At 32.2% G+C, this 24,703-nt stretch overlaps 2 protein-coding genes across 2 annotated transcripts; both read left to right on the forward strand.

The window, feature by feature from the left end:
• The first annotated feature begins 3,368 nt into the window (after positions 1-3,368).
• On the forward strand, positions 3,369-6,848 carry LOC116027978. Its single transcript, XM_031269780.1, has 4 exons — positions 3,369-3,470; positions 4,567-4,788; positions 5,076-5,682; positions 5,799-6,848. The coding sequence occupies exons 2-4, from the start codon at positions 4,678-4,680 to the stop codon at positions 6,575-6,577; spliced, it is 1,497 nt and encodes a 498-aa protein (XP_031125640.1). The 5' UTR covers positions 3,369-3,470; positions 4,567-4,677; the 3' UTR covers positions 6,578-6,848.
• A 5,958-nt stretch (positions 6,849-12,806) lies between these two features.
• LOC116026758 (adenine phosphoribosyltransferase 4-like) lies at positions 12,807-16,529 on the forward strand. The gene is made up of 6 exons (XM_031268137.1): positions 12,807-13,057; positions 13,335-13,445; positions 15,015-15,107; positions 15,391-15,540; positions 15,746-15,804; positions 16,139-16,529. The coding sequence occupies exons 1-6, from the start codon at positions 12,976-12,978 to the stop codon at positions 16,190-16,192; spliced, it is 549 nt and encodes a 182-aa protein (XP_031123997.1). The 5' UTR covers positions 12,807-12,975; the 3' UTR covers positions 16,193-16,529.
• The last annotated feature ends 8,174 nt before the right edge of the window (positions 16,530-24,703 follow it).

Raw genomic sequence — 24,703 nt, forward strand, 5'->3', positions numbered from 1 at the left:
TTATTAGCTTAATTTGAATAATAATTGTTAGTGTAATAATATGACCATTATTAGCTTTACTACAATTAATTCATTAATTTTAGAAAAATAATAATTCCTTAATTATACTAAAGTCTATTTAATTAATTACTTAATTTTGAAAAATAGAAATATCTGTATAGAATAATACGGAATAATTATTAGTGTAATAATATGAAGTCTGGACAATTATTACAATTAGTTTCTTAATTCTTTAATTTTTAATTATAATAATTATAATTGTAAATAAAATTAATTAATTGTATGTATCTTTTTATTTTTATAAATTTATTAATTAATTGTATGAAATTTTTATTTTATTTTATTTTAAATTTATTTGACAAACATGATTGTCGAAGAAGGAGTCTCTCCGGAGTTCACTGTTCATTAAGTCTTTAATTTTAAAGCGTTTTATGTATGCACAGTTACATTTTTTATTTTTTTTACTTCAATATGTGACACACTGACACATGATTGTCCCGAATGATAAATAAACTTTTAAAGATTTTAAAAAATAAAAAAAGGATTTAGATTTTAAAAGTTAAATTTTCAATATATAAAACACATGAATGTAATTAATCTTGAAATCTAAAATTTTTGATGAGCNGAAGTCTGGACAATTATTACAATTAGTTTCTTAATTCTTTAATTTTTAATTATAATAATTATAATTGTAAATAAAATTAATTAATTAATTGTATGTATCTTTTTATTTTTATAAATTTATTAATTAATTGTATGAAATTTTTATTTTATTTTATTTTAAATTTATTTGACAAACATGATTGTCGGAGAAGGAGTCTCTCCGGTGTTCACGATTCATTAAGTCTTTAATTTTAAAGCGTTTTATGTATGCACATTTATATTTTTTATTTTTTTACTTCAATATGTGACACACTGACACATGATTGTCCCGAATGATAAATAAACTTTTAAAGATTTTAAAAAATAAAAAAGGATTTAGATTTTAAAAGTTAAATTTTCAATATATAAAACACATGAATGTAATTAATCTTGAAATCTTAACTTGTTGATGAGCGAAAAACAATATGTCTGACTAAATTCGTAAAAAAGAAAAAAAGAAGAAGAAGAAATGTATGTATGTGGATTTTGTGAAGATGATGCTTGGTTGGAGAAGAAATGTATGCAACAAACATACTTCTCGAGAATGGCGATCGAGCTTTCTTCTTCTTCTTCTTTGATGTAACGGCAACCGTGTAGCGATGAGATCAGATCTGGAACAATGGCGTGAGAGCAAATCTGGTTCTTCTTCTTCGATGGTGGAACAATTGCTCCTCCGGACTTTCTTCTTCATTGTGTTTTTATGTGGTGAGATCAGATCTGGAAGGTGAGAGAAAGAGGGGAGAAACGAAAGATAGGGAGGCTGAGATCTTTTTTGAGTTTGTTTTAGTGGCTTATTAGAATATAATAATTGTGAGACAAGAAAGGGAGAGTATGGTGATTTATATAGCACAAATTGTAAAGCAAAAGGTTATCAAAGGAAAGTGTAATTTATTTTAATTTTAAATGATTTTTTTATCCAAATATTTGATATTACAAAAATGCCCCTGAGAGTTTGGGCGGAAAAAAAATGTTCCAGGCACTTCTATTATTATATATATATAGATGTGTATGTCCTCGAATGCGAGTTGAACTAACTGGGCGTTTGGTTAGGAGGAAGGAATTAGGGGGGGAAAGAATTGTAATTCGGTGAAATTGCAATTCAATGAATAAAGTAGGAATTGAAATTACAGTGTTTGGTATGCAAAAATAGGAGTACAGGGAATTGAAATGTAAGAAGCGAGAAAATGACTAAAATGCCCTTATGTTGTGGTAGATGTTGTAGTAATAGTAGTAGTAGTAATAATAATAATAATAATAATTCTTTCAAAAAATAAAATAATAATAATAATAATTCTTTCAAAAAATAAAATAATAATAATAATAATAATAATTCATTCAAATAATAATAATAATAATAATAATAATAATTCTTTCAAAATAATAATAATAATAATTCTTTCAAATTTAATTATAAAAAAAAAAAAGACAAAGGGTATGGGAGGAGGGGCAAAATTGTCTTTACCCCAACAAATTGCCCCTCATCTCCACCGAATTGCAATTCATGGGGGGTACCTCATGAATTGCAATTCAACATTTGGAGGGAATTGCAATTCTGCGGAATTGCAATTCCCTCCAACCAAACACTGTAGTTTGGGAATTCACTGAATTACAATTCCCCCCAAACTACGTCCAACCAAACAGGCCATAATTGAACAAAACTCGAGGCTAAATATTTAAGTTCGAGCTTAAACTTATAGGGTGTTTCGTTGACATGAATTGAAATAAAATAAAATAAAATAAAATAAAAAAGAAACTATATTGCTTGGTTGGAGATAATTGCAATTCATAGTACTTCCCATTTAAATTGCAATTCAGCCATACAAATGAAAGAAAAAGAGTAATCGATATGAGATTGATCAAGTAAATATCGACCGTATAAGATACATGCTACGTATTAAGGTCGATCTGGTTTGGGGTGCTTAGCCTTGTTATCTATAGGTTCAAGTGTTGTGCTCGAGTGACATGACAACAGGTTAGAGGTTCCCTAGCTCCCTTATAACTTTTAAAAATGATAAAAGTTCTTCTCTATAGCATTTAATGCGGTATTTATAGTCGTAGCTACGGGACAAATTTCAGCCTTCCACCATGCTAGGCACGTGGAGCACATGCATGAGTTTGAGTTGGAGGGTGTGATGAGGGCCGTACATGTGTGGTTAGATGCTTCCCAGAGGCAGTGAGGTTGACCTGAGCTATTATACTTAGGGCACCGATCGAATGTGTTGGCGAGCACGTAGATTAATCTCACATGATGGGTCTGCACCTACGGTCGAGAAACACACTACTTATGGTTGGGCTCTAACCGTGATGCAGACCAATATCCGACCTAATGCACTGTTAAGTCAAAATATTTATTTTGAGTTTAAATTTGAGTTTTACTTGACTCTACTCATTTGGCAATCGTTATATGGTGGATCAGTGTTTACAGTGCAGTGTGGACCTGATCCAATACACATATACACTATTCGAAGATGTGCACTAAATAAACTCTACCTTATGATCATAGTTGATATATATATATATATATATATATATATATATAGTCTCTAATAGGATTAGAGTACTAGCTCAAATTAATAAGATCAATAGATCATTCCCTTTTGAGAGTGTAACTCCTAAGTTGTTGGTTTTCTTTTATTTGCAACATTGACTGAGACCCAGCAACTGATATGTAGGGAGAGAAAGAAAGAAGAGAGAGAGAGAGAGAGAAGCGTACGTGTATGAATGAGCCGTGGCCTAGCGAGCAGTCGGCGCCACCGTAATCTTCCGGTAAATCAGACACAGCCGTTATCCGCCGTCTCCACCTCAGCCTTCGCGCTGCTTTCAAAGAGGTAAATTCCGATGGCTTCGAAGCAATCTGTATATATATATGCACAATATTAAATTTGATCGTCTATGATAGCTAAACGAACGGGACATTTGATTCGTTCTCCGCCGCAATTTCGAGTTCTGCTTTTGTTTCTAATGTGGCGAATACTGAGTCGAAAAGATTATCGACATTTTTCTGTGTCCGCGAATCTTCTGTTTCTTCGTCCTTACTCATCTCCTAACTCGTAATATTCTATTTACGCATCTCCAAATCTGTAACTATGCTTGTTTTCATACACACACACATAGAGATATATATATACTCGTTGTTTGCTTGCATGCAGTTTTTTGAAAATAGGAAGGATGGTTGATATCTCATTGTTTAATTAACAGGTGAAGAGAATTGTGGGAATTGTGGGAATGAAAAGAGCATTAATTGTTGCATTGCAGATTCTAAGATTTATGCTTATGTTACAATGAGGAAACAAATATCTTGTCTTTTTTCATTTGAACTTTTGAGTTGAATGTGTGTATATAGAGGCATAAGCTGAGATTTTTGTTTATTTTTGTTCTGGGAGCTGGCCTCCATGGGTGATGGGATGGGCCTACCGAATTGAAAAGTCCAATGTCTTCTTTTACCCTCCATGAAAAGTTCCTTGTTGGTGAGCTACGGGGATGACAGACTGGGTCATATTTTTTTTGAGTGACGTGGGAGACCTGTAGTCACTACCCAACATAAACCAGTCTAAGTTGTCCATAGCTGACTGGCTCAAACCAAGAGAGCCCCTAAAGGCCTCCCGTGGGAGTCAAATTTGTAACATTGAAGTTACCAAGTCAAGGATCTGACTAACTTGACTGGGGTTGCCCTCAGATTGGGTCATATTATGATGGTCTAATGTTGTTTGGTCTTTGTTGTCTCCTTTCTTGGTTTACCTGTCTTCTCCATGCAACTGTTTTGGTGAGTTGAAAGTTCTACCTTATGGAATGGGGTTAAGGACTGTCACAGTGTGATGTTTGTTTAATGTTTGGCGTGATTATTTAGTCTATTGATTATGTGCTCATGAGCATACTACTGGAAACCATCTCTATATTCACCTGGTGTTGTCTTTGATAAGCTAGGCTGCTACTGGGTTGATGTTACTACGACTTGAAAGATCATAGCACGAGTTCAGTAGTCCTAAATTGCAAAACTGCATTCTGAAAACTGGAAAGATCCAGCTAAGGAGAACTATGTTTATTAAGGGGGATTACAACCTGAAGTTCGGGCCTAGACATGACGAATGTCCCGGAGAAGTTCTAAAATTTGGAATGTTCAAACAGGAGGACACGTTCAGGAAGCAGGTATGACAACACTTGTAGGCATATTTTTGCAAGATCACCCCTTAGAGGGCTGAGATTATATATAATTTAGCTGAAATCAATTGATGGCCAACCTTACATGAACTTAGTTACCTTATTTTTGAGGGAGCTTAGCTGATTGAAGATTTGAAGCTGAACATTACAGATGCCCCTGGCTATAAAGTCGATATTTTTTGCTTTTTTCGCTTCTCTAGGAAAATTTGGGCAGATACATTTTTCGGTTCACTTCTCTTCTCATTTGTTTCTACTGTATACTACTATTTCTTCAGGTTTGTGAGTTGCATCAGGCAAAGTTAGATGACACAATCCTACGGTCCCGTATAGGTCCCTTTTCAAGTTATACTGAACCTGTGCCAGTGCCAGTTGAGAAGACCTTTTGCCCAATTCCCGTAGCAAATGCAGAGCACGGAGGTATTTTAACTGGGATCCAACGAAATTTGTCTAGTCCTCGAGATTGTTTCACTCGATATGTTAGTGACAAAGGCAGGGACCCTTTAGCTAAAGGATATTACTGCTGTAGCTCAAGGCAGCCAACAGAGACAAATCATTTTCTTCATGATGAAGCGGCAACGTTTTCGTTGGAAGAGGTTGATCTCTCATTAAGCATTGGTAGGAACAATCAGAAAAAGCGGGGCAGCAATAATGTTTGGGATCATGTAATTGATTCAAAGGAATCAAATAAAATGTGTACAAATGCAGGTGTAAAGACTCTCTCTGCACCGGGCTGTGCTGCTTATTTTGGGGATAGGTGTGATCTCAAGTCGAATTCGAGCCTTTCAAATGGATTAAGCAGAAATCAATCAAACGGGAATCAAATAAGTCACTCAAGCGTAAATGTCAGCACAAGTTTTCTCGAGAAGAACTTCTCCAATGAAGGTCTGTCAAACTCCACAAAGTTTCTTTTAGAGTTAGAAATTCAAAGGCAAGAAACGAATTTTTTAAGCAATTATGTCATTGCTATGTGAATGCTCTAATTTTATCTTCTTCTGCAGGAGTTGAACGGTGCTACGAGGAACACATCTCCGAAAGTAAGCCCACCATGGGCAAGCCTTTTCCATTTCGCGATGGAGCACTTCTAGACCTTAACATACCATTGCTCGATGAATCATCATTTCAACGAGATAATGTTGGTGGCTTGGTCAGTTCTGATTCTGAAGACTTATCAAACACAACCAAGGAACCCGAAACTCATTTGAGGAATTCAAGTAACGAAGCATTCCAAAACACCGACTCATCACTTGCTGCAAAATCTACTGGTCAGCGGGATGTAAAATCTTCTGATAACAGCGATATGAGATTTCAAAAGGGGAAAGCAGCAGAAGTTGATGATCAGACCCAAGAGGGGGCTTCAAGCCTAATCTATTTTATGTCAGAATGCCTAAGAGAGCAATGTCACACTATCGAAGCCAGTAAACCAGATAACAGAGAACACGAGAGGAATTTGCAGCCGGAGTGTTCTGATTCTTTTGAAGCGAATGTCCTCAAGCTGACAGAATGCAGTGTGGACGATTGCTGTGTATCCTCAGAGCCCTTCGAAGTCAACACCACACACAAGAAAGATTATGGAATCACACTGAGGAGGGGGAGAAGAATGAAAGACTTCAGAAAGGACATTCTACCTAGCTTGGCATCTCTTGCCAGACACGAGATTTCCGAAGACATGCATCTCATGCAAACAATTCTCAGATCAAGAGAATACAAGAAAAACATATCCAAGATGAAAGGCAGGGAGAATCAGTTCAAAACTACAAGAAACAGGAGATCCAGATAGACTATTTAGGCTAGAAATAATTGAGGCCTGAGGGAGTGCAGGAGAAGCTGACATTCTTCATTCTTTTTCAATCTCAGATCAACAAACTCATGATGGCAACATATTTTAACCAGGTTGCAGACCCTGAGATAAATTACAAAAATAATCCCAGTCCTAGATTCTGTGATAACTTGGACCAGTTTGATTGGTTGGACAGCTTTAGTGTCATTTGTGCAGAATTATTTTTGTCATTTTTTTTTCTTTTCCTACAGCCAAGTATCAACAGTAATTAGAGAGGTGGCAAATAAAACATGATTTGTTTGTAGAAAATGGAAGAGAAACCAGGATTCTTGAGAAACAATGATTGAACTTTGCTATTATCCATATGATACCTGGTCCCTGAGTAAGACATTTAATTAGGCATTTCATTTAAGCTTATCATCTTCTTCTTATTATTAATATTATTATTTACAGGAGAATGCAAACTAGCTGTAAAGACCAATAATCATTGGCAACAAATCTACAAGATCATGGCTTGCTGATTTGTTACAAATATTTTGTCCCAAATTTCTATATTTATTTTTTTTGGTGGGGGAAGGAAACACAGAGCTATTACCTGATGATGTACATTGGCTAAACACTGATGTTCCTATGTTATAGACGACTTGACCGAGAGGGCGCTCCAACATAGTAACCGGCCGAGTCAAACGCATGACTATTCAAGTACAAGAGTCATGTTTCACATCTTCCGAAATTTTTTTAGGATGAGGGAAATCCACATAAATTATTCGTGAGTGTGCATTGGCTAAACTTTGTTCAACTTTGTTCCTGTGTCCACATATTACACGATAGAGTTCTATTTTCTTTTTTTAGGTGACAAGAAAAGTACAACCACTAACTGATGATATACATTTGAGAAACTCTATTTCTGTGTAATAATCCAGAAATCATATAAAAAATAAATAAATTACAATAAGAAGATTCTATGTTACGGGCTCAACGGAGAATGCAACATATATGGGATGTTACAAATTTTATTTTATGTATATATATGTGTTCAACATCCATAATCATTATGGTTCCAATAATCTTAGACAATCTAGTCAAGTCTACGATGCTGGCTGGATTTCATCAGTATTTTTGTTTTATGCTTTAATTTGTCAAATCGCTGTGCAATCCATTTGGTTGTGGAAAGCGATCTATTATATGTTGAATTAGTAATTGTTTATCTTCTTCTTCTTTTTTAAATCATTTATTTACCTGTTATAACGATTATGTGTTGTTAGCGTCTAATTGACTCATTAACTAGTTATATTAGCACAAACACAAGAAAGATAAAACAACTTGGTTGACGTAAGTGGTCGTGTACTCTCATCTCTTCAAAAAATCAATATTGCCAACACTTTCTCCCTTATTTGAGCCGGTCTAGTACCTCCAACAGTTAGGGCTTACGATTTACGTGGTTCGGCAGCCCAGTACCTCCCCTTATTTGAGCCGGCCCAGTACCTCCTACAGTTAGGGCTTACGATTTACGTGGTTTGGCAGCCCAATACCTCCTACAGTCAATTAGAGCTTGCGATTTACATGGTTCGACAATGTCTCACCGCCCCAAGGCCACAAACATCATATTTATATGTAACCCTAACAGTACATATACAAAATTACCCATCTACCATACTGCAGTGGTGCTGCCCCACCCTCAACAAACCCATTTCAAGCTCAAACCCCATAAACAAATACTATCACTTCATTCCGCTACACTGCAATACATGTAATCTTCTAATAACATATGAAACGTACGCAACACATTAATACTATCTATATATCTATATATATATCTATATATATATATATATTAAAACAGAAGTGATAGCTTTCCCGCTCATTTTAGTCCAAATATTTTGAAATCGGTCAACATAATATTATATAATAATTCCTTATCAGAAATTATAGTCTTCTTTATCATTCCTTATTTATGGCTAAAATTGACAAAATATTCAAAATATGATTCCATTCCTTATTATACACGGGAATTAATGTAATATTTTAATCAATTCCATTCCTGTATGAATATATTAATCTTGCATATTTTTAATATATATATATATATATTAGTATATGATCTATTTGGTACTATAAGAACAATAACCCATTAAAAATATTACTATATTATTAAATTCCTCTCATGACAATATTAAAAGAAAAAATTCTAACAATCAAATTACTATATGATGTATATTATTGTATTCAAAAAAATATTACTATATTATGTTAATGTATGTAATTAAATTCCTCTCATGATGATATTCAAAAAAAAATCCAACAAACAAATTACTATATGATGCATATTATAGTATTAAAAAAATATTACTATATTATGTTAATGTACGAAATTTAATTTCTCTCATGATAATATTAAAGAAAAAATTCAACAATCAAATTACTATATGATGTATATTATAGTATTCAAAAACAATATTACTATATTATGCTAATGTACGTAATTAAATTCCTCTCATGATAATATTAAAAAAAAATTCCAACAATCAAATTACTATATGATGTATATTATAGTAATAAAAAAAATATTACTATATTATGTTAATGTACGTAATTAAATTCATCTCATGATAATATTAAAAAAAATAAAAATTCCAACAATCAAATTAATATATGATGTATATTGTAGTATTAAAAAAATATTACTATATTATGTTAATGTACGTAATTAAATTCCTCTGATGATAATATTTACAAAAAAATTTTTTCAACAATCAAATTACTATATGATGTATATTATAGTATTCCAAAAAAAATATTACTATATTCGGTATATGTGTATATATATAAAGTTTACCAAATAAAATTATTATTGATTAATGTATACATTTAATGACTTTATTTGTTAAGCTTTATATAATCTATGCTATATATAAAAGTAAAATTCTTCTATTTCATTTTTCCGCACAAACTTTTGAGGTCAATTAATTAAATATTTTATTGGTCAGATAATTAATAAAACTTATTTGGTAAGAAAATGTAAAATGGAAATTAACTAATACGTAGTATCTATTAATTGGTAATATTGTTTTTATATTCACGTATCAACACTATTAATAAAACTTATAAAATCCATCCTTCAACTTTCCAGCACAACTAATATTATTAATTAATTGATAAAAAAAATTAATAAAGTTTAATTGGTAAACAAATTTTGAGAATAATTAAACCATTATAATTGTGAGAATAATGGAATTTTTTTTTGTTTAATTTTATAATAAAAAATAATTTATTATTATTTACACCAATAATAATAATTCAAATACTTATTTGTACTTATATATCTATACTACTATTAATGAAAATAAAATCATCCTTTGTGAAATTTCAGTTCGTTGTCATTTGCTTACTCAAGCTGCAGTGGATAGGCTGAAAGCAGTAAAGCATCAAAAGAGGATCTCCTGCGGTCTCCACTACCATATTCGTGAAAAAGAGCAGGTTAAGACATATCTTCTCGCTTTAGCTCTTCGCTCTTTGCCAGACACTTACTAAACTGCTCCGCTGCCCGGCGCAAACAATAGTAAAGATAAAACGAAAAAGAAAGCTGATTTTTCTAATTGATTGAAAATATAAAAAGATCCTAATGGAAAAGGAGACGAAAACTAGGCAAATTGGAAAAGGAAAAGGATATTACTAATTGATTGAAAATTATTTAAAAACTTTTAAAAAAATTAATTACACTTTCCTTTTAAAATTTTAAATTATTTAAACTTTAAAAAAATTAATTAAACATGGGTTGTTAGATTTTTTATAATAATTAAAATTAATTTATTCGAATATGGAGGAGGAAGAAAAAATAAAATGCGATATGGTGAAAATGAATATACATAAGGTATAAAAGTATAATTGCACATATATTAGTGTACTTGCCTAATAATTATTATGGTAATTAAGCTAAACATTGGTCGTTAAATTTATTTTTATAATAATTATAAATAAATTATTTCTCATTCTTCCCATATTTATTTTAGTAATAATATAATTACATAAGTCATATTACATATCGATCTTTTTAAGATAATTGTAGACAAACAAGTCATATATTATTCAATTAATTCAGTAATACTTTTGCGCTAATTTTATAATCAAATAAATGTACATGTTAAATATTATAATTTTTTTTATAATTTCATCTTTATTTTTATTATCTAAATGTATTATAAAAAAATTTATCTGTACATCGCACGGGTAATTAGACAATTATTTACTCTAATTCAAGCAAAGAAAACATCAGAAAACATAATCGATTCAACTAATTTCATCAATTGCGCTATATAATATTCGATGATATAACTTATATATTTGTATATCGATCCAAATATTCTTAAAATATTATAACAAATCCATTCCGTGCAACGCACGGGCGAAAATACTAGTATATATTAAAACAAAAGTGACAAAATTTTTGAAATTGGTCAACATAATATTATATAATAATTCCTTATCAGAAATTATAGCCTTCCTTGTCATTCCTTATTTATGGCTAAAATTGACAAAATATTCAAAATATGATTCCGTTCCTTATTATACACAGAAATTAATGAAATATTTTATTCAATTCCATTCCTATATGGATTCCTTATTTACGTACATATATATATATAGATTACTATATGATGTAAACTATAGTATTCAAAAAAATATTACTATATTTTGTTAATGTACGTAGTTAAATTCTTCTCATAATAATATTCAAAAAAAATTCCAACAATCAAATTACTATATGATGTATATTATAGTATTCAAAAAAAAATATTGCTATATTATGTTAATGTACGTAATTAAATTTCTCTCATGATAATATTCAAAAAAAAATTCCACCAATCAAATTACTATATGATGTATATTGTAGTATTAATAAAATATTATTATATTATATTAATGTACGTAATTAAATTTCTCTCATGATAATATTCAAAAAACAAACCAACAATCAAATTATTATATGATGCATATTATAGTATTCCAAAAAAATATTACTATATTATGTTAATGTACGTAATTAAATTCCTCTCATGATAATAAATCATGCAATTCAATTATGGTTCAAAATATTTTAATCTTGCGTATGTTTTATTTTATATTCGTAAACAATCAAATAACTATATGATGTATATTATAGTATTCAAAAAAAAAATTACTATAATATGTTAATGTACGTAATTAAATTCATCTCATGATAATATTCAAAAAAGAATTCCAACAATCAAATTACTATATGATGTATATTATAGTATTCAAAAAAAAATATTACTATATTATGTTAACGTACGTAATCAAATTCTTCTCATGATAATATCCAAAAAAAAAATAAAAATTCCAACAATCAAATTATTATATGATGTATATTATAGTATAAAAAAATTACTATATTATATTAATGTATGTAATTAAATTACTCTCATTATAATATTAAAAAATAAAATTCCCAACAATCAAATTACTAGATAATGTATATTATAGTATTACAAAAATATTACTATATTATGTTAATGTACGTAATTAAATTGTTCTCATGATAATATTCAAAAAAAATTCCAACAATCAAAATACTATATGATATATATTATAGTATTAAACAAAATATTACTATATTATGTTAATGTAAGTAATTAAATGATATTCAATTATATGGTTGCGTGTTTGTAGGTTATATATGTATTTATATATTTATTAATTAATGTATTTAAAAATTTGAAATTAGTCAACATAATATTACAATATTTAACAAAATTAAATCATAGTACCTTCAATATTTTATTTTCATTTAAACAAAATGAAATTATATTTCGAAATTCCCTTGAAATTTGCATATCAATTGAATTCAGTAATTGAGGAATACGGCAAGCTGTAAATAATGTCCTTCTTTATCATTCCTTATTTATGTATATATATTAACAAAATATTCAAAGAATGATTAAACCCATAGGGTTACAATGATTTAAAAATACCATATATACATTTTGAGGAATCACTTTATGCCGTTTAATTATTTAAGAAACATTTTCCAAATTTTTAAACCCGCGTTTAAGATTACAAAGAAACATTCTATGAAACATTTTCCAAGAAATCTTTTTAAGAAACATTTTCCAAGAATTTTATTAAGATTTCATATCATAGATAGATTATATGTATGGAGAGATTACACGAGGGAGGGAAAGAAGGTTTGGTCCGGTAAGTTGACTTGACCAAGAATTTCCGGTAAAAAACTGTATTCTCCACTCTCTGTTCCATTCTATAAATACCCCTCACATCTTCTCCCCCTTTTCCCCTCTCCCCTTCAACCTTTTTTCTCTTCTCTCTGCGTTTCTTCACCCTTTTCTCAGAGCTCTCTGCATTTCACGAGCCTGTGCCGAACAATGTCAGCTTTCAGGGAGGACGATCCACGTATCGACGGCATTCAATCCAGAATCCGCGTCGTCCCTGACTTCCCTAAACCGGGTAACTCCAAAGGCTTTATATGGAGGGCTGTGAAAATTGAAAACTGAAAAAGATTTTTTTTTTTTTTTGGTGTGTGTGTGTGTGTCTTTGCTTACCGGAAAGGCCGAAAGGCAGAATCTTTTGGAGCTTTGAGAACGAATGTCTGTAAAAGGGATGTTTTTTTCTTTTGGGTTATTATAATTATTATTTGTGTGTTTCAGAGGATGTTTGAAGATGGTGGGATTAGTTTAGTATTTTTAAATGATTGGTTAATTTTATTATATTTTTTTTTTCGCAGGAATAATGTTCCAGGACATCACTACACTGTTGCTGGATCCCAAAGCCTTTAAAGACACCATTGATTTGTTTGTCGAGCGCTACAAAGGCAAGAATATCTCCATAGTTGCCGGTATGTGTTGCTGCAATTCATAGATTTGCTTTTAAGTTTTAGCCTTCCATCCATGAACAAAAAGGGAGAAAAAAAAATCAATCTTTTACATTAAATATGCATTTAGTATGTGGTCCCATTAGCACACACACAAAAAAGAGTGAACCTTTAGGGGTTTCTCTTGGTTATGTTTACAGGGTAATAGCTACAGATATATGTTGGGTTTTGAATGAAAAAGGTTTTTTTTTTTTTTTTTTTTTTCCTGTGGTGGAGGGGATATCAATGTGGAAGATACAATGGTTTTTAGAGTGGCAAGGGGTGTGATTATTGAATATGATGGTGGTGAGTTAATAATGATGAGGACTACTTTCTGGGATGAAATGGATTTTAATGGCTGAGTGTTCAATCATCAATGGGGGCATGTGCTTAAGTCCCAATTGGGGTTTTAGGGGGTTGGATGGTGGTGGTTAGTGATGAATAGATGATCACATTGCTGAAATAAGGGCGTTGGACCCACAATTTGATCTTTTACCTTCTTCCCTTTAACATATGTAGTACTGGTTTCAGAGTTTCACCCTTGGATGATGAGTAAGTCTGAGCCTCAATTTGTTCTTTTTTTCTGTAAGATCAGTCGGGAATGAACGCAGGCACTTTATCTTTTTGTTTGTTTTTATCATGATTTGTGATTATATTTGTGGCATTGGGGTTTCTCGACGAAGGATGATGATGATCAATTATTGCTAGGGAGATTGTTTATGGAGGAATTAGTAGGTTCTTTGTCCTTTTCACTGTCAAGTGGTGTATTGTGTATTTTAGTTCTTTTCTACTGTGCTTTTATTTTTAGGACTCCCATTTATACTTTACAAAAACAGCAATGAGTAGTGAGTTTCCTGTTCATCTCTTTCCCACCCCTCGCCGTCTTTTCTATTTTTATTCCTTATGAACAAAATCAATATATATTATAAGAGACTGAGTAGGATCCAATCCATAATGTTGGTTGATGTCTGATCAGTACTGGTCCTATTGGTTTTTTTTTTTTTTTTGGTTTTACCCTAATTTTTCTTGGGGAAAAGACGGTTTGCTATTCAATATCTTAATTATTTTATTTCGTCATCTCGTTTCCACTGGACACCAGCAGGAGTCTTTTGTTCTGTTTCCTAGAAGTTAGAGAGGACGAGAGACAGAGAGAGTCCTTATCGGTGTATCCCAAGTGTTCTTGTATTTATGTATTGGACAGTTCGGGTCAGTGTTGTGTTCAAGGAACCTCAATATAATATGAAGAGTTGGTGACGAGAGCATATATATATGTAGCAGCATATACCCCAAAAGAATGCTTAACAACTCATCTTGCATGGTATGATATATCCTATTAGGTGGGGCCCTGTAATGTTTGGATTTCTGAGAATCATGCAGATACATTCATTTTATCTTGATAATTACACTTGAATGATAGAGTGTGACGTTTGTTTGTTTTTTTTTTTTTTTTTTTGTCTACCTCGGGGTACTGTTGTGAAGTGCTTTGATGCGGGTTGGAATAGTTTTAACGAAATGTTGTGCGTATTTGCTGCTTGTTTTGTTTTGTTACGATAGGAATGGAGGCTCGGGGGTTTATATTTGGTCCGCCAATTGCGTTGGCAATCGGGGCAAAATTCGTTCCCTTGCGCAAGCCGAAGAAACTGCCAGGTATATCGTGTTGCATTACCTTAGACGACCTTAAAGTCTTTAGCTTTAACATGACTATATTTTCGCTATTGCATTTGCATTGTACTATAATGGAAAAACCGAAAACAAATGTATTAACCCCATATCCCCCCTTTTTTTCCCCGAGGAACACTTGATGGATAATTACATTTCATTTTGGCATAATACCAAAACGTATTGTTTATTCAATAGCCTTAGTAAAACGAATGAGTCATTTATTTTCACTTTTTCTTTTTGTAATTCATCTAAACGTGTGTAACTGCAGGTAAGGTTTTGCGACAAGAGTATGACTTGACGTATGGAAGCGATTGTCTTGAGATGCACGTTGGGGCAGTAGAAGCTGGAGACCGAGCTTTGGTGGTTGATGATCTGATTGCTACGGGTGGCACTATCTGTGCAGCTATGGATTTACTCGGTATGCTTTCTAATTCTACCTTATTGGTTGGATGCTCGTTGAAATAACAATTTTGCGTCTTTCTAAAACCCACGAGAGTTTATGGAACATTCTTGAACCACATTATGGCACGCAATTTCCGGTTAATGTTTGTTTCAAACCATGTTTGATACACTCGAGATTCAGCAAAAGTTTCGATTTTTAAGACTGTTATGTTATTTCACAGAGCGTGCTGGGGCTGAAGTGGTCGAATGTGCATGTGTGATCGAAGTTCCAGAGCTAAAGGTGCCCGTCTATTTTTCTATTTTGTTTTCTTCACTCGAACATTTCACTTGCTACGTACGTTTTGCCTGTTAACCGTTGCTTCTAAAATTGGTGAAATCTCTACATTAATTAATCTCTGAAACTATTACTATTACGATTGTGTTTGTGCATATACTTTAAACCGAGTTTAACAATGCAGTCTAGTAATATATTAGTAACCCGGTTTTGTGTTAGCTAAATTAGGGCTACCTTATTCTTCAAAGTTACGTTGTGAAAAGCCTAAATAAATCATGAGAGACACTACATTATGATAATCGAAATGCCTATTTCTTGAAACGTTTTGTCCTTGTTCTAGGGCCGGGATCGGTTGAATGGGAAGCCGTTGTACGTTCTGGTGGAGTGGCAGTAGCGGCCGCTAAGGCTGGAATGCTGCAAGAGAAAACCGTGATTAGAGACGGGCTGGCTGTCGTATTGTCTGCAGATTTCTTTCATTGTATCTCTTGCATCCATCCCTGAGTATGGATTTTCGAAGACCTCAAATCTGTGTTTTACATTACATTATTTGATGATGAGGAGGGTAGGAAAACATTGGATATGTTGGTGAATGTTTTTTTAAGAACAAATTAAACATCCTCAAAATATTTGTCCAGTTTCATCCTTTTCATGGATTATTATTTGTATTGCAACTTCTCTGTCAAAGGGATGAGTTAAGTTTGAATATTTATTCTATTGATTTATGGTTTAAATGGAAAGACCTGACCTGACCTGACCTGACCTGAAGATTCGGCCTCTTCTTAACTTAAGGAGCTTATGCTCTAGGTCCTTTAAGCTCGGTCTCGACCTGAATGCTCAACTGAGGTCCCGAGCCCTTCGGATAATAAGCTCTTATAAAGATGGATGTAGACAATAACATTCGAATCAAGCCCGATTGCTGACAGAAACAGGAGATCCAGATAGACTGACTATTTAGGGTAGAATGAAATAATTGAGGCCTGAGGGGGTGCAGGAGAAGCTCACATTCTTCATTCTTTTTCAATCTCAGATCAACAAACTCATGATGATGCCAACATATTTTAACCAGGTTGCAGACCCTGATGAGATAAATTACAAAAATAATCCCAGTCCTAGATTCATTCTGTGATAACTTGGACCAGTTTGATTGGTTAGTTGGACAGCTTTAGTGTCATTTGTGCAGAATTGTTTTTGTCATTTTTTTTTTCTTTTCCTACATCCAAGTATCACCAGTAATTAGAGAGCCGAGGTGGCAAATAAAACATGATTTGTTTTTAGAAAATGGAAGAGAAACCAGGATTCTTGAGAAAACTTTGCTATTATCCATATGATACCTGGTCCCTGAGAAAGACATTTAATTAGGTATTTCATTTAAGCTTATCATCTTATTATTATTTACAGGAGAATGCAAACTAGCTGTAAAGACCAATAATCTTTAGCAACAAATCTACAAGACCTTGGCTTGCTGATTTGTTACAAATATTTTTCCCCAAATTTCTATATATATATTTTTGGTGGGGAGGGAAACACGGAGCTATTACCTGATGATGATGTGCACGGTCGTTCTTATGTAATAGACAACTTGACCGAGAGGGTACTCCAACATAGTAACCGGCCGAGTCAAACTCATGACTATTCAGATACAAGAGTCATGTTTCACCTCTTCCAGGACTTTTTTTTTTTTTTTTTTTTTTTTAATGATGAGGGAAATCCACATAAAATATTCGATTGTGTGTATTGACTAAACTTTGTTCCTCTGTCTACATATCACACGATAGATTGCTATTTTCTGTTTTAGGTGACAAGAAAAATACAACCACTATCCGACGATATACGTTGGAGAAACTTATTTCTGTGTAGTAGCCTTCAAATCATATAAAAATAAATAAATAAATCATACTTAGAAGATTCTATGTTACGGGCTGAACCGAGAACCCCTAAGCAACATATTTCTATCTTGAACAATATGGGATGTTACAAATTCTATTTTATGTATATATACGTGTTCAACATCCATAATCATTATGGTTCAATAATCTTAGACAATGTAGTCAAGTCTACGATGCTGGTTGGATTTCATCAGTATTTTCTGTTTTATGCTTTAATTTGTCAAATCACTGTGCAATCCATTTGGTTGTGGAAAGCGATCTATATTATATGTTGAATTAGTAATTGTTTCTCTTCTTCTTCTTTTTTAATAATTTATTTACCTGTTATAAGGATCCTGTGTTGTTAGCGTCTAATTGACTCATTAACTAGTTATATTAGCACAAACACAATAAAAATAAATTAGCTTGGTTGCTGTAAGTATAACCGTGCACTTTCATCCTTTTAATAGAGGTCGGGAGATTGAACTTCTCTGAAAAATGGCAAATTATATCGTGCATCACGTCGTTTTGAGCATTGTAAACTAATCGTCACTTTTTTTTTGAAATCACGTTTCCCGTTTCGGCCGGTCTGTATATTTATGTTAATATTCTGTGTATTCTAGGTAATCGTTCTGTGTATTCCAGGCAACCGTTCTATGTATTCATGTTAGTAACACATGTTGTGATGTGTTTGTGCATTCGAATGTTTAGGAGGATGAGTTCTGTGTATTTTGTGTCAATATTCTGTGTATTCATGTTATTAACACAGGTTGTGATGTGTTTGTGCATTCGAATGTTAGGAGGATGAGTTCTGTGTATTTTGTGTCAATATTCTGCGTATTCTGGGCAAACATTCTGTATATTCTAGGTAAACGTTCTATGTATTCTAGATAATGATTATGTGTATTATAGATAATGAATTTTCTGGAGTCATTCGCGTCCGCGTCCACTAACATCGAAACGACGTCGTTTTGAATCAGGGTGCAGATTGTTATGTGCACCGTGGTGCACAATATAACGATTGCTGAAAAATATGGCCAACACTTTGTCTTTATTTTGGCCGGCCCAATACCTCCTACAGTTAGGGCTTGCGATTTACGTGGTTCGGCAGTCCAGTACCTCCCCTTATTTGAGCCGGCCCAGTACCTCCTACAGTTAGGGCTTGCGATTTACGTAATTCGGCAGCCCAGTACCTCCTACAATCAGTTAGAGCTTGCGATTTATGTGGTTCGGTATATAACCCTAACAGTACATATACAAAATTACCCATCTACCGTACTGCAGTGGTGCTGCCCCCACCCTCAACAAACCCATTTCAAGCTCAAACCCCATAAATAAATACTATCACTTCATTCCGCTACACTCCAATACATGTAATCTTCTAATAACATATGAAACATACACAACACATTAATTCTATTATCTATTAACTATGAGGGAAAAAATTGTGAAAAAGGCCCCACATTGATTCCAATCATCCATACTAGGGAAGACTTTGCCGTGCACGGCGTGGTGTTATATATATGTGGAAATTTTTGTGGGGTTATTTTTTATATAGGAGCATCATTAGAGGTCTTATAAGAGTAGATAAAGATTTGCATATATAGTTGATTGCATATATAGTAGCTTAGCTTAGTCATGGCTTAAGGTGATGGTGGAACCAAACATTGGACTTTTGGTGCAAAGGCATCTCATCATCAATGTCCACTACAAGTTTTCCATGAGGGTGGAATATATATCACAAATTGATGGTCCTAAAATAATTAATGGAGATAAGAATATACTATTAATAGTAATTAAGCTAGTAGCTAGTAATAAAAGATAATTAGTCCGAAACGGGTAGAGAATTGTTCTGACTTGATTGAACTTACCTGGTTGGATTAGTCCGAAATATGTAAAGAATTGTTGTGACTTGATTGAATTTACATGGTTGAAAAATCATTAAAATTTTACAAATTTAAAAGTGAAAGGAGATTTATGATGACATTTTTCAACTTCTCTGACCATTTCAATTTGGATTTTTTTTTTTTTGAAAAAGTTTACTTCTCCCTATAGTGGAGAAAGAGTCCATGAGAAGTAGTAGTGGATGAATATTGATGAAAAAAAACATTTTTAAAAGAAAAGGCTCTGTTTGGGAGAGTTGTGGAATTAAAATGATTAAAGCGATGATAGTTATATTTGAATAGTAACAGTTACCATGACAGTTAAAATGATTAATATAGGTTATCTCATTGTAGTCCTTTACTAGATAAGGTCACAAAATAGATTTCACTCAACATATACATTTTTAGATAGTAATTATAAGTTTCCTCTAAATCAAATAACATCAAGAAATGGAAGTGGAACCCAAAAAAAAAAAAAAAAAAAAAAAAAGTGTACCTTGTGCAGTGTGAGTATGTAGCTATGGTAGAATTTAAATTCTTGGGGGTAATGTTGGGGAGAAAGGGTGCCAAAATGGGGACAACTAAATCTTAGGCTTACCTTCCAAGAAAGATTTACCCTCACCTTCCCTCTCCCTGCAGACCACATTGATTTAAGTACCCTACCAAACATTAACCCTATTCTTATAACTTACTAGTGCATGTCTCATGTCTGCATGCCCCTTCTCCTACCCCCACCCCACCTGCTACTATTGTTTTATTGTACATGTATGTACATATCACTATCTTAAACTAACCCTAGATATTGGCCCTATATGTTGATATGTATCTTTTGAGCATACAAGATGAAAATTTCTCTATTATACAAATGAGGGTGATAATTTTTTGAGTATACAAGATGAAACTTTAAAAGTTTATTTAAAGTTTAATGCATAAATACACGAAGTTGTATGAATATGGTAGACGTGTGAAACCCTCGTAAACATAATTATATTGAGGGTGTGTTTGGTTGACAGTTTTAACTATCAGAAATAATGAGTATCAAAGTCATTGTTATTGTTTGTTGGTTGACAGGTTTTTAGAACACTATTGTAGGTTTTGATTACTCCTTAATTGCAAAACTCATTCCCTAATAAAATAAGAGTTTCATCCCCTTCCTCGCTTCCCCAACTATTAATAATCATTCTCATTCCACCCTACTACCATACATGCAAAATACTTTCACCAAAACCCATTACCATTACCAAGTATTTGATACTCATTCCGATTCTAATTCCCATATGCGAACCAAACACACCCTGAATGTTGTTGTCACAATGTGGAACGGCAATTGCTCACACCCACCCCCTAGACCAGCCATACATACATACTGATATGTATCAGTGTATCTCTTAAATATAATCAGTAAGACACCGTCTATAACATGTCAAAACAACTCAGAAAACGTTCATTCAAAAGTTATTGCAGAAATTAAATACTTGAAGACGTATGAGCACGTAGAATATGATATTTAAAGGGGAAACAAAGGATGATGATCTTGATAATATATAATGGAGATTGTGGTACGTTAGGCAAGACAAAAGTGGGGAGTGGGAGGTGTACAAAATGGAGTAGAAATTGAAAGAAAGAAAAATGAAAAGAGAACAAAGGAGTTAGGCAGGTGAGGTGCAAATATAATGGTGCATAGCAGCATTTAATTTGTTGTCACAACACGAGATGGAAAATGATATTACGAAATTATAAGGAAGAAATGTCCACAGAATATTGCTGTAGAGATTTGAAAGCAACCTATGATGTTTCAAGACAGAGATGGGCACGTTGTTGTGCAGTCCCTTCAATTTCTTCTCTTCTTTTTTCTTTTTTTCTTTTTAAATAAAATGTTGTAATTTAACTTATCGATTTTCTCTAGTTCCTACTTATATCATAAAAAAATATAATTATGTGAGTCAATTATGTAAATTTAAGTCAAATAATACTAGCGAAATCTACAAAGAGATGATGTAGCTCTCTTGAAAGAACCTTTTGTCCCATTATATTTGTTTGTGATATATTACAAACTAATATGCACAAAAGCTAGCTAAGTGCATATATATGCAATGAGAGATTTTGATTGAGTTTTTAAGATTTGTGGCTAAGTTGGAATGGAGAAAATAGGAGTTGTTTTTGCCATTTTTTTTAAGAAGAGAAAATGGGGTGTGACCGCACTCAAGGGGTGCATATTCTTCGTACGCTTGCTAGGCACGTCATAATGGTTATATATATATATATATATATATATATATATATATATATATATATATATATATATATATATATATATTTTGAAACATCACAAGGTTTAGGGTTTAGGTGAAAACCTACCTTTTTGTGTGCATATGAGAACCTGTGCACACCCTTGATGTTGCATATCATTCAACAGTACAGCCCTGGTGCATTGAAAAAGTCAACTAGACGCGGTGCACAACATATGTGCATTGTGTTTGCAGTGCATTACATTTGTCCATTGTGTTATAGATGACATGCACCGTCCACTAATCTAGATAAACGGTCCAGATTGATTTTCAAGTTCACATGTTAATATAAGTCCTCGCTCCTCATATGAACCATGTACAATTAACACTAACTTCGTTATTGATATACGAAGTACATGATAATATCGAATACAAAAGACATTAATACTGATTGATATCGAAACTCTCATATGTCGTTATCCCATTGTTTGGCAAGAAGATATTGTAATAGAAGATAAGAAGGTAGTGTAGATATTGTAATTAATAGCATTTAGTACTAATAATCCATGTAGAACTATCATAGTATCCTTAATAGATTTGATGAAAAATATGTAAACTAGAATCTTGTACAGTATGACCAGATTTTTTCATATCTATCTGGAATATTGAGGTGGTGCAGCCTATTGAATTGATAGGCAATGGAGAATGGAGTCAAGTGCAGTCATTATAGGTTCAGTTGATCATTATTCACTTAAGTCTGCTGTGTAATTATATAAATATTATTCTAAGATAAGATGAAAAATAATTAATAAATAAAAGGAGTTGAAGACTTTAAACTCTATCCATTGCACCCAACATGACATCTTAATCTCAATCTTATCCGATAATCTTATATAGATTTAAGACAACCTTGTATTATTACATATATAAGGGGACAAGGGTAAGGAGGAGACACCCCTCTTGTTTGAGTGTTGGGGGTTGTTAAATCAATTAAATGATGTGTTTTTTATTTTAATTTTTTTGGGGATAGTATATAGAAATTTGAATGATAATTTTTTGTATGTTTTGATATCAAAATTTGATTAGTTATTAATCGTTGGCTGTGTTTTGATAATCGGTGATTAGAAATTTCAAAAAAGAAATGATTTTTTTTCCGGGACAATCATATCATACATTAAGTTATGTTTTCGCCTTCTTGCAAAAAAATTTTGGCCGAGATTTTTACTGTTTGACAAAAACAATGTACAATTTTAATTTTTTTTTTCTTCGTCATAAAGAATCATGAGTATTTCAAAAAATAAATAAAAAGAAAATAAAAAATTTGTTATGACATATATTAACCTTGCTCGAAATGGATGATGGAATAGATGAACACGATTCTTATACCAGAGGGTCTAATTTGTCGCACTGAGTTCAAATTCTTAGCCAAAACGAACAGCGGATATATTATTTAAAACTACAAAAATGTGTTATACATGTAATTTATAAAATAATGGTGAAATAGTTGTATTTGGGAAAAGAAACAAGTTAAAAATAGTGTGGAAGGATATGAGATAAGCTCAAAATGAACAGCAGTTGATTGACATGGACAAGGTGAAGAAGATCTTACAAGATCGTTATGATGCACTTTGTACTTTTCAATACTAAACTAAGATACATACATGCACTCTATACTTTACTTACACACAAAACAACAACACAAAAGACAATGCTGCCTATAAAAACTATTATTTCTCAAATTCCTTTGAATTGACCCCCCATAATTTAAAAACAATATTTAATCCCCTTTTTTCCTTTTAAATATTAAGGTTTACTATTTATTTTTATAATTACAATTATCTTTCCATACAAAAAAATATATAATTCACCAACAAATTAAAAAAAAAAATTATTGTAAACTCACTTCAATAATATATGTTGTCAAAAGATGACAAATGTTGTATGATGAATCCTCCAAGACCTCCAAACTAGCATGTTTCGTCATAGTAGTAGCTGCCAACTAATCTACGATGAATTTTTATAATTACAATTGTTTTTTTCTTTACAAAACAATTAGGTTTTTGTTAGTAATTATGAGTTTATGAGTTTTAGTTGCGATTTTTATTTTTTATTTTTTACAAGCATGACTATTTAAAAAGAAATGTTTTATTACTGATGGTTGAAAATCTGACATGATGAACTAATTGTTCAAAATTTTCAATAACTTTTATTGATAGTCGATCTAACGAATCACTTTAGATTGGTGGTTGATAATAAATGGGAATACCAACACACACTTTTGGGGTCACCAATGTGGATGATTTTCTGTAATATTGTGATATTCCTTATATCTATTGCCTAATTTAGAGTGGATTCATATTTTAAGATAAGTAGATATGTTTTGCAAATAAAAAGAGAAAAGTAGATATGAGTATATATTTTTACTATCCTAGTTAGGTACAAGGAAGTCGAATACATAATACGAAATGTAATTAAAAAAACACACTTTTAGTAAAGAATATTCGCATTATTTTCAAAAACAAATAATCTTATAAAATGTACTAAAAATTAAATGCTTGTGGACAAAATTTGAAGGAAAAAATTCATCAATATAAAGTAGGTGATTATTCCCAAAAGATTGAATTTTCAACCCCAAAGATCCTACGTTTCGGCCCGACAGAACATATGTGAGGATGTAAAATTCTAAATCATGGTAATTCAGTTGAACACAAATGCATGATTACACAAAATGAATTCATCTAATTCACATGTCACCATTAGATATAATCATATAGAGAGATGGATATTAGTCATTTATTTCATTGAAAAGTTTTATAATTTGGTCCTCCAAATTTTAGCCTAGTTGGAATATTGCCACTAATGTTTTGGTTTGGGAGAAAAACAAGTCCTCTTTGTGGTTTTATGACTTAAGTTTGTTGCTTAGTGACAT

Source organism: Ipomoea triloba, chromosome 8, assembly GCF_003576645.1.
Source record: "Ipomoea triloba cultivar NCNSP0323 chromosome 8, ASM357664v1".
Taxonomy (NCBI): Eukaryota; Viridiplantae; Streptophyta; class Magnoliopsida; order Solanales; family Convolvulaceae; genus Ipomoea; species Ipomoea triloba.

Bases quoted from the DNA above. Each gene is read 5' to 3' on its own strand.
- LOC116026758 (XM_031268137.1), top strand. From the start codon at position 12,976: ATGTCAGCTTTCAGGGAGGACGATCCACGTATCGACGGCATTCAATCC. The intron at 13,446-15,014 runs GTATGTGTTGCT...TTGTTACGATAG, and splicing joins GAATATCTCCATAGTTGCCG to GAATGGAGGCTCGGGGGTTT. The intron at 15,541-15,745 runs GTATGCTTTCTA...GTTATTTCACAG, and splicing joins TGCAGCTATGGATTTACTCG to AGCGTGCTGGGGCTGAAGTG.
- LOC116027978 (XM_031269780.1), top strand. From the start codon at position 4,678: ATGTTTATTAAGGGGGATTACAACCTGAAGTTCGGGCCTAGACATGAC. The intron at 4,789-5,075 runs GTATGACAACAC...CTATTTCTTCAG, and splicing joins AGGACACGTTCAGGAAGCAG to GTTTGTGAGTTGCATCAGGC. The intron at 5,683-5,798 runs GTCTGTCAAACT...CTTCTTCTGCAG, and splicing joins GAAGAACTTCTCCAATGAAG to GAGTTGAACGGTGCTACGAG.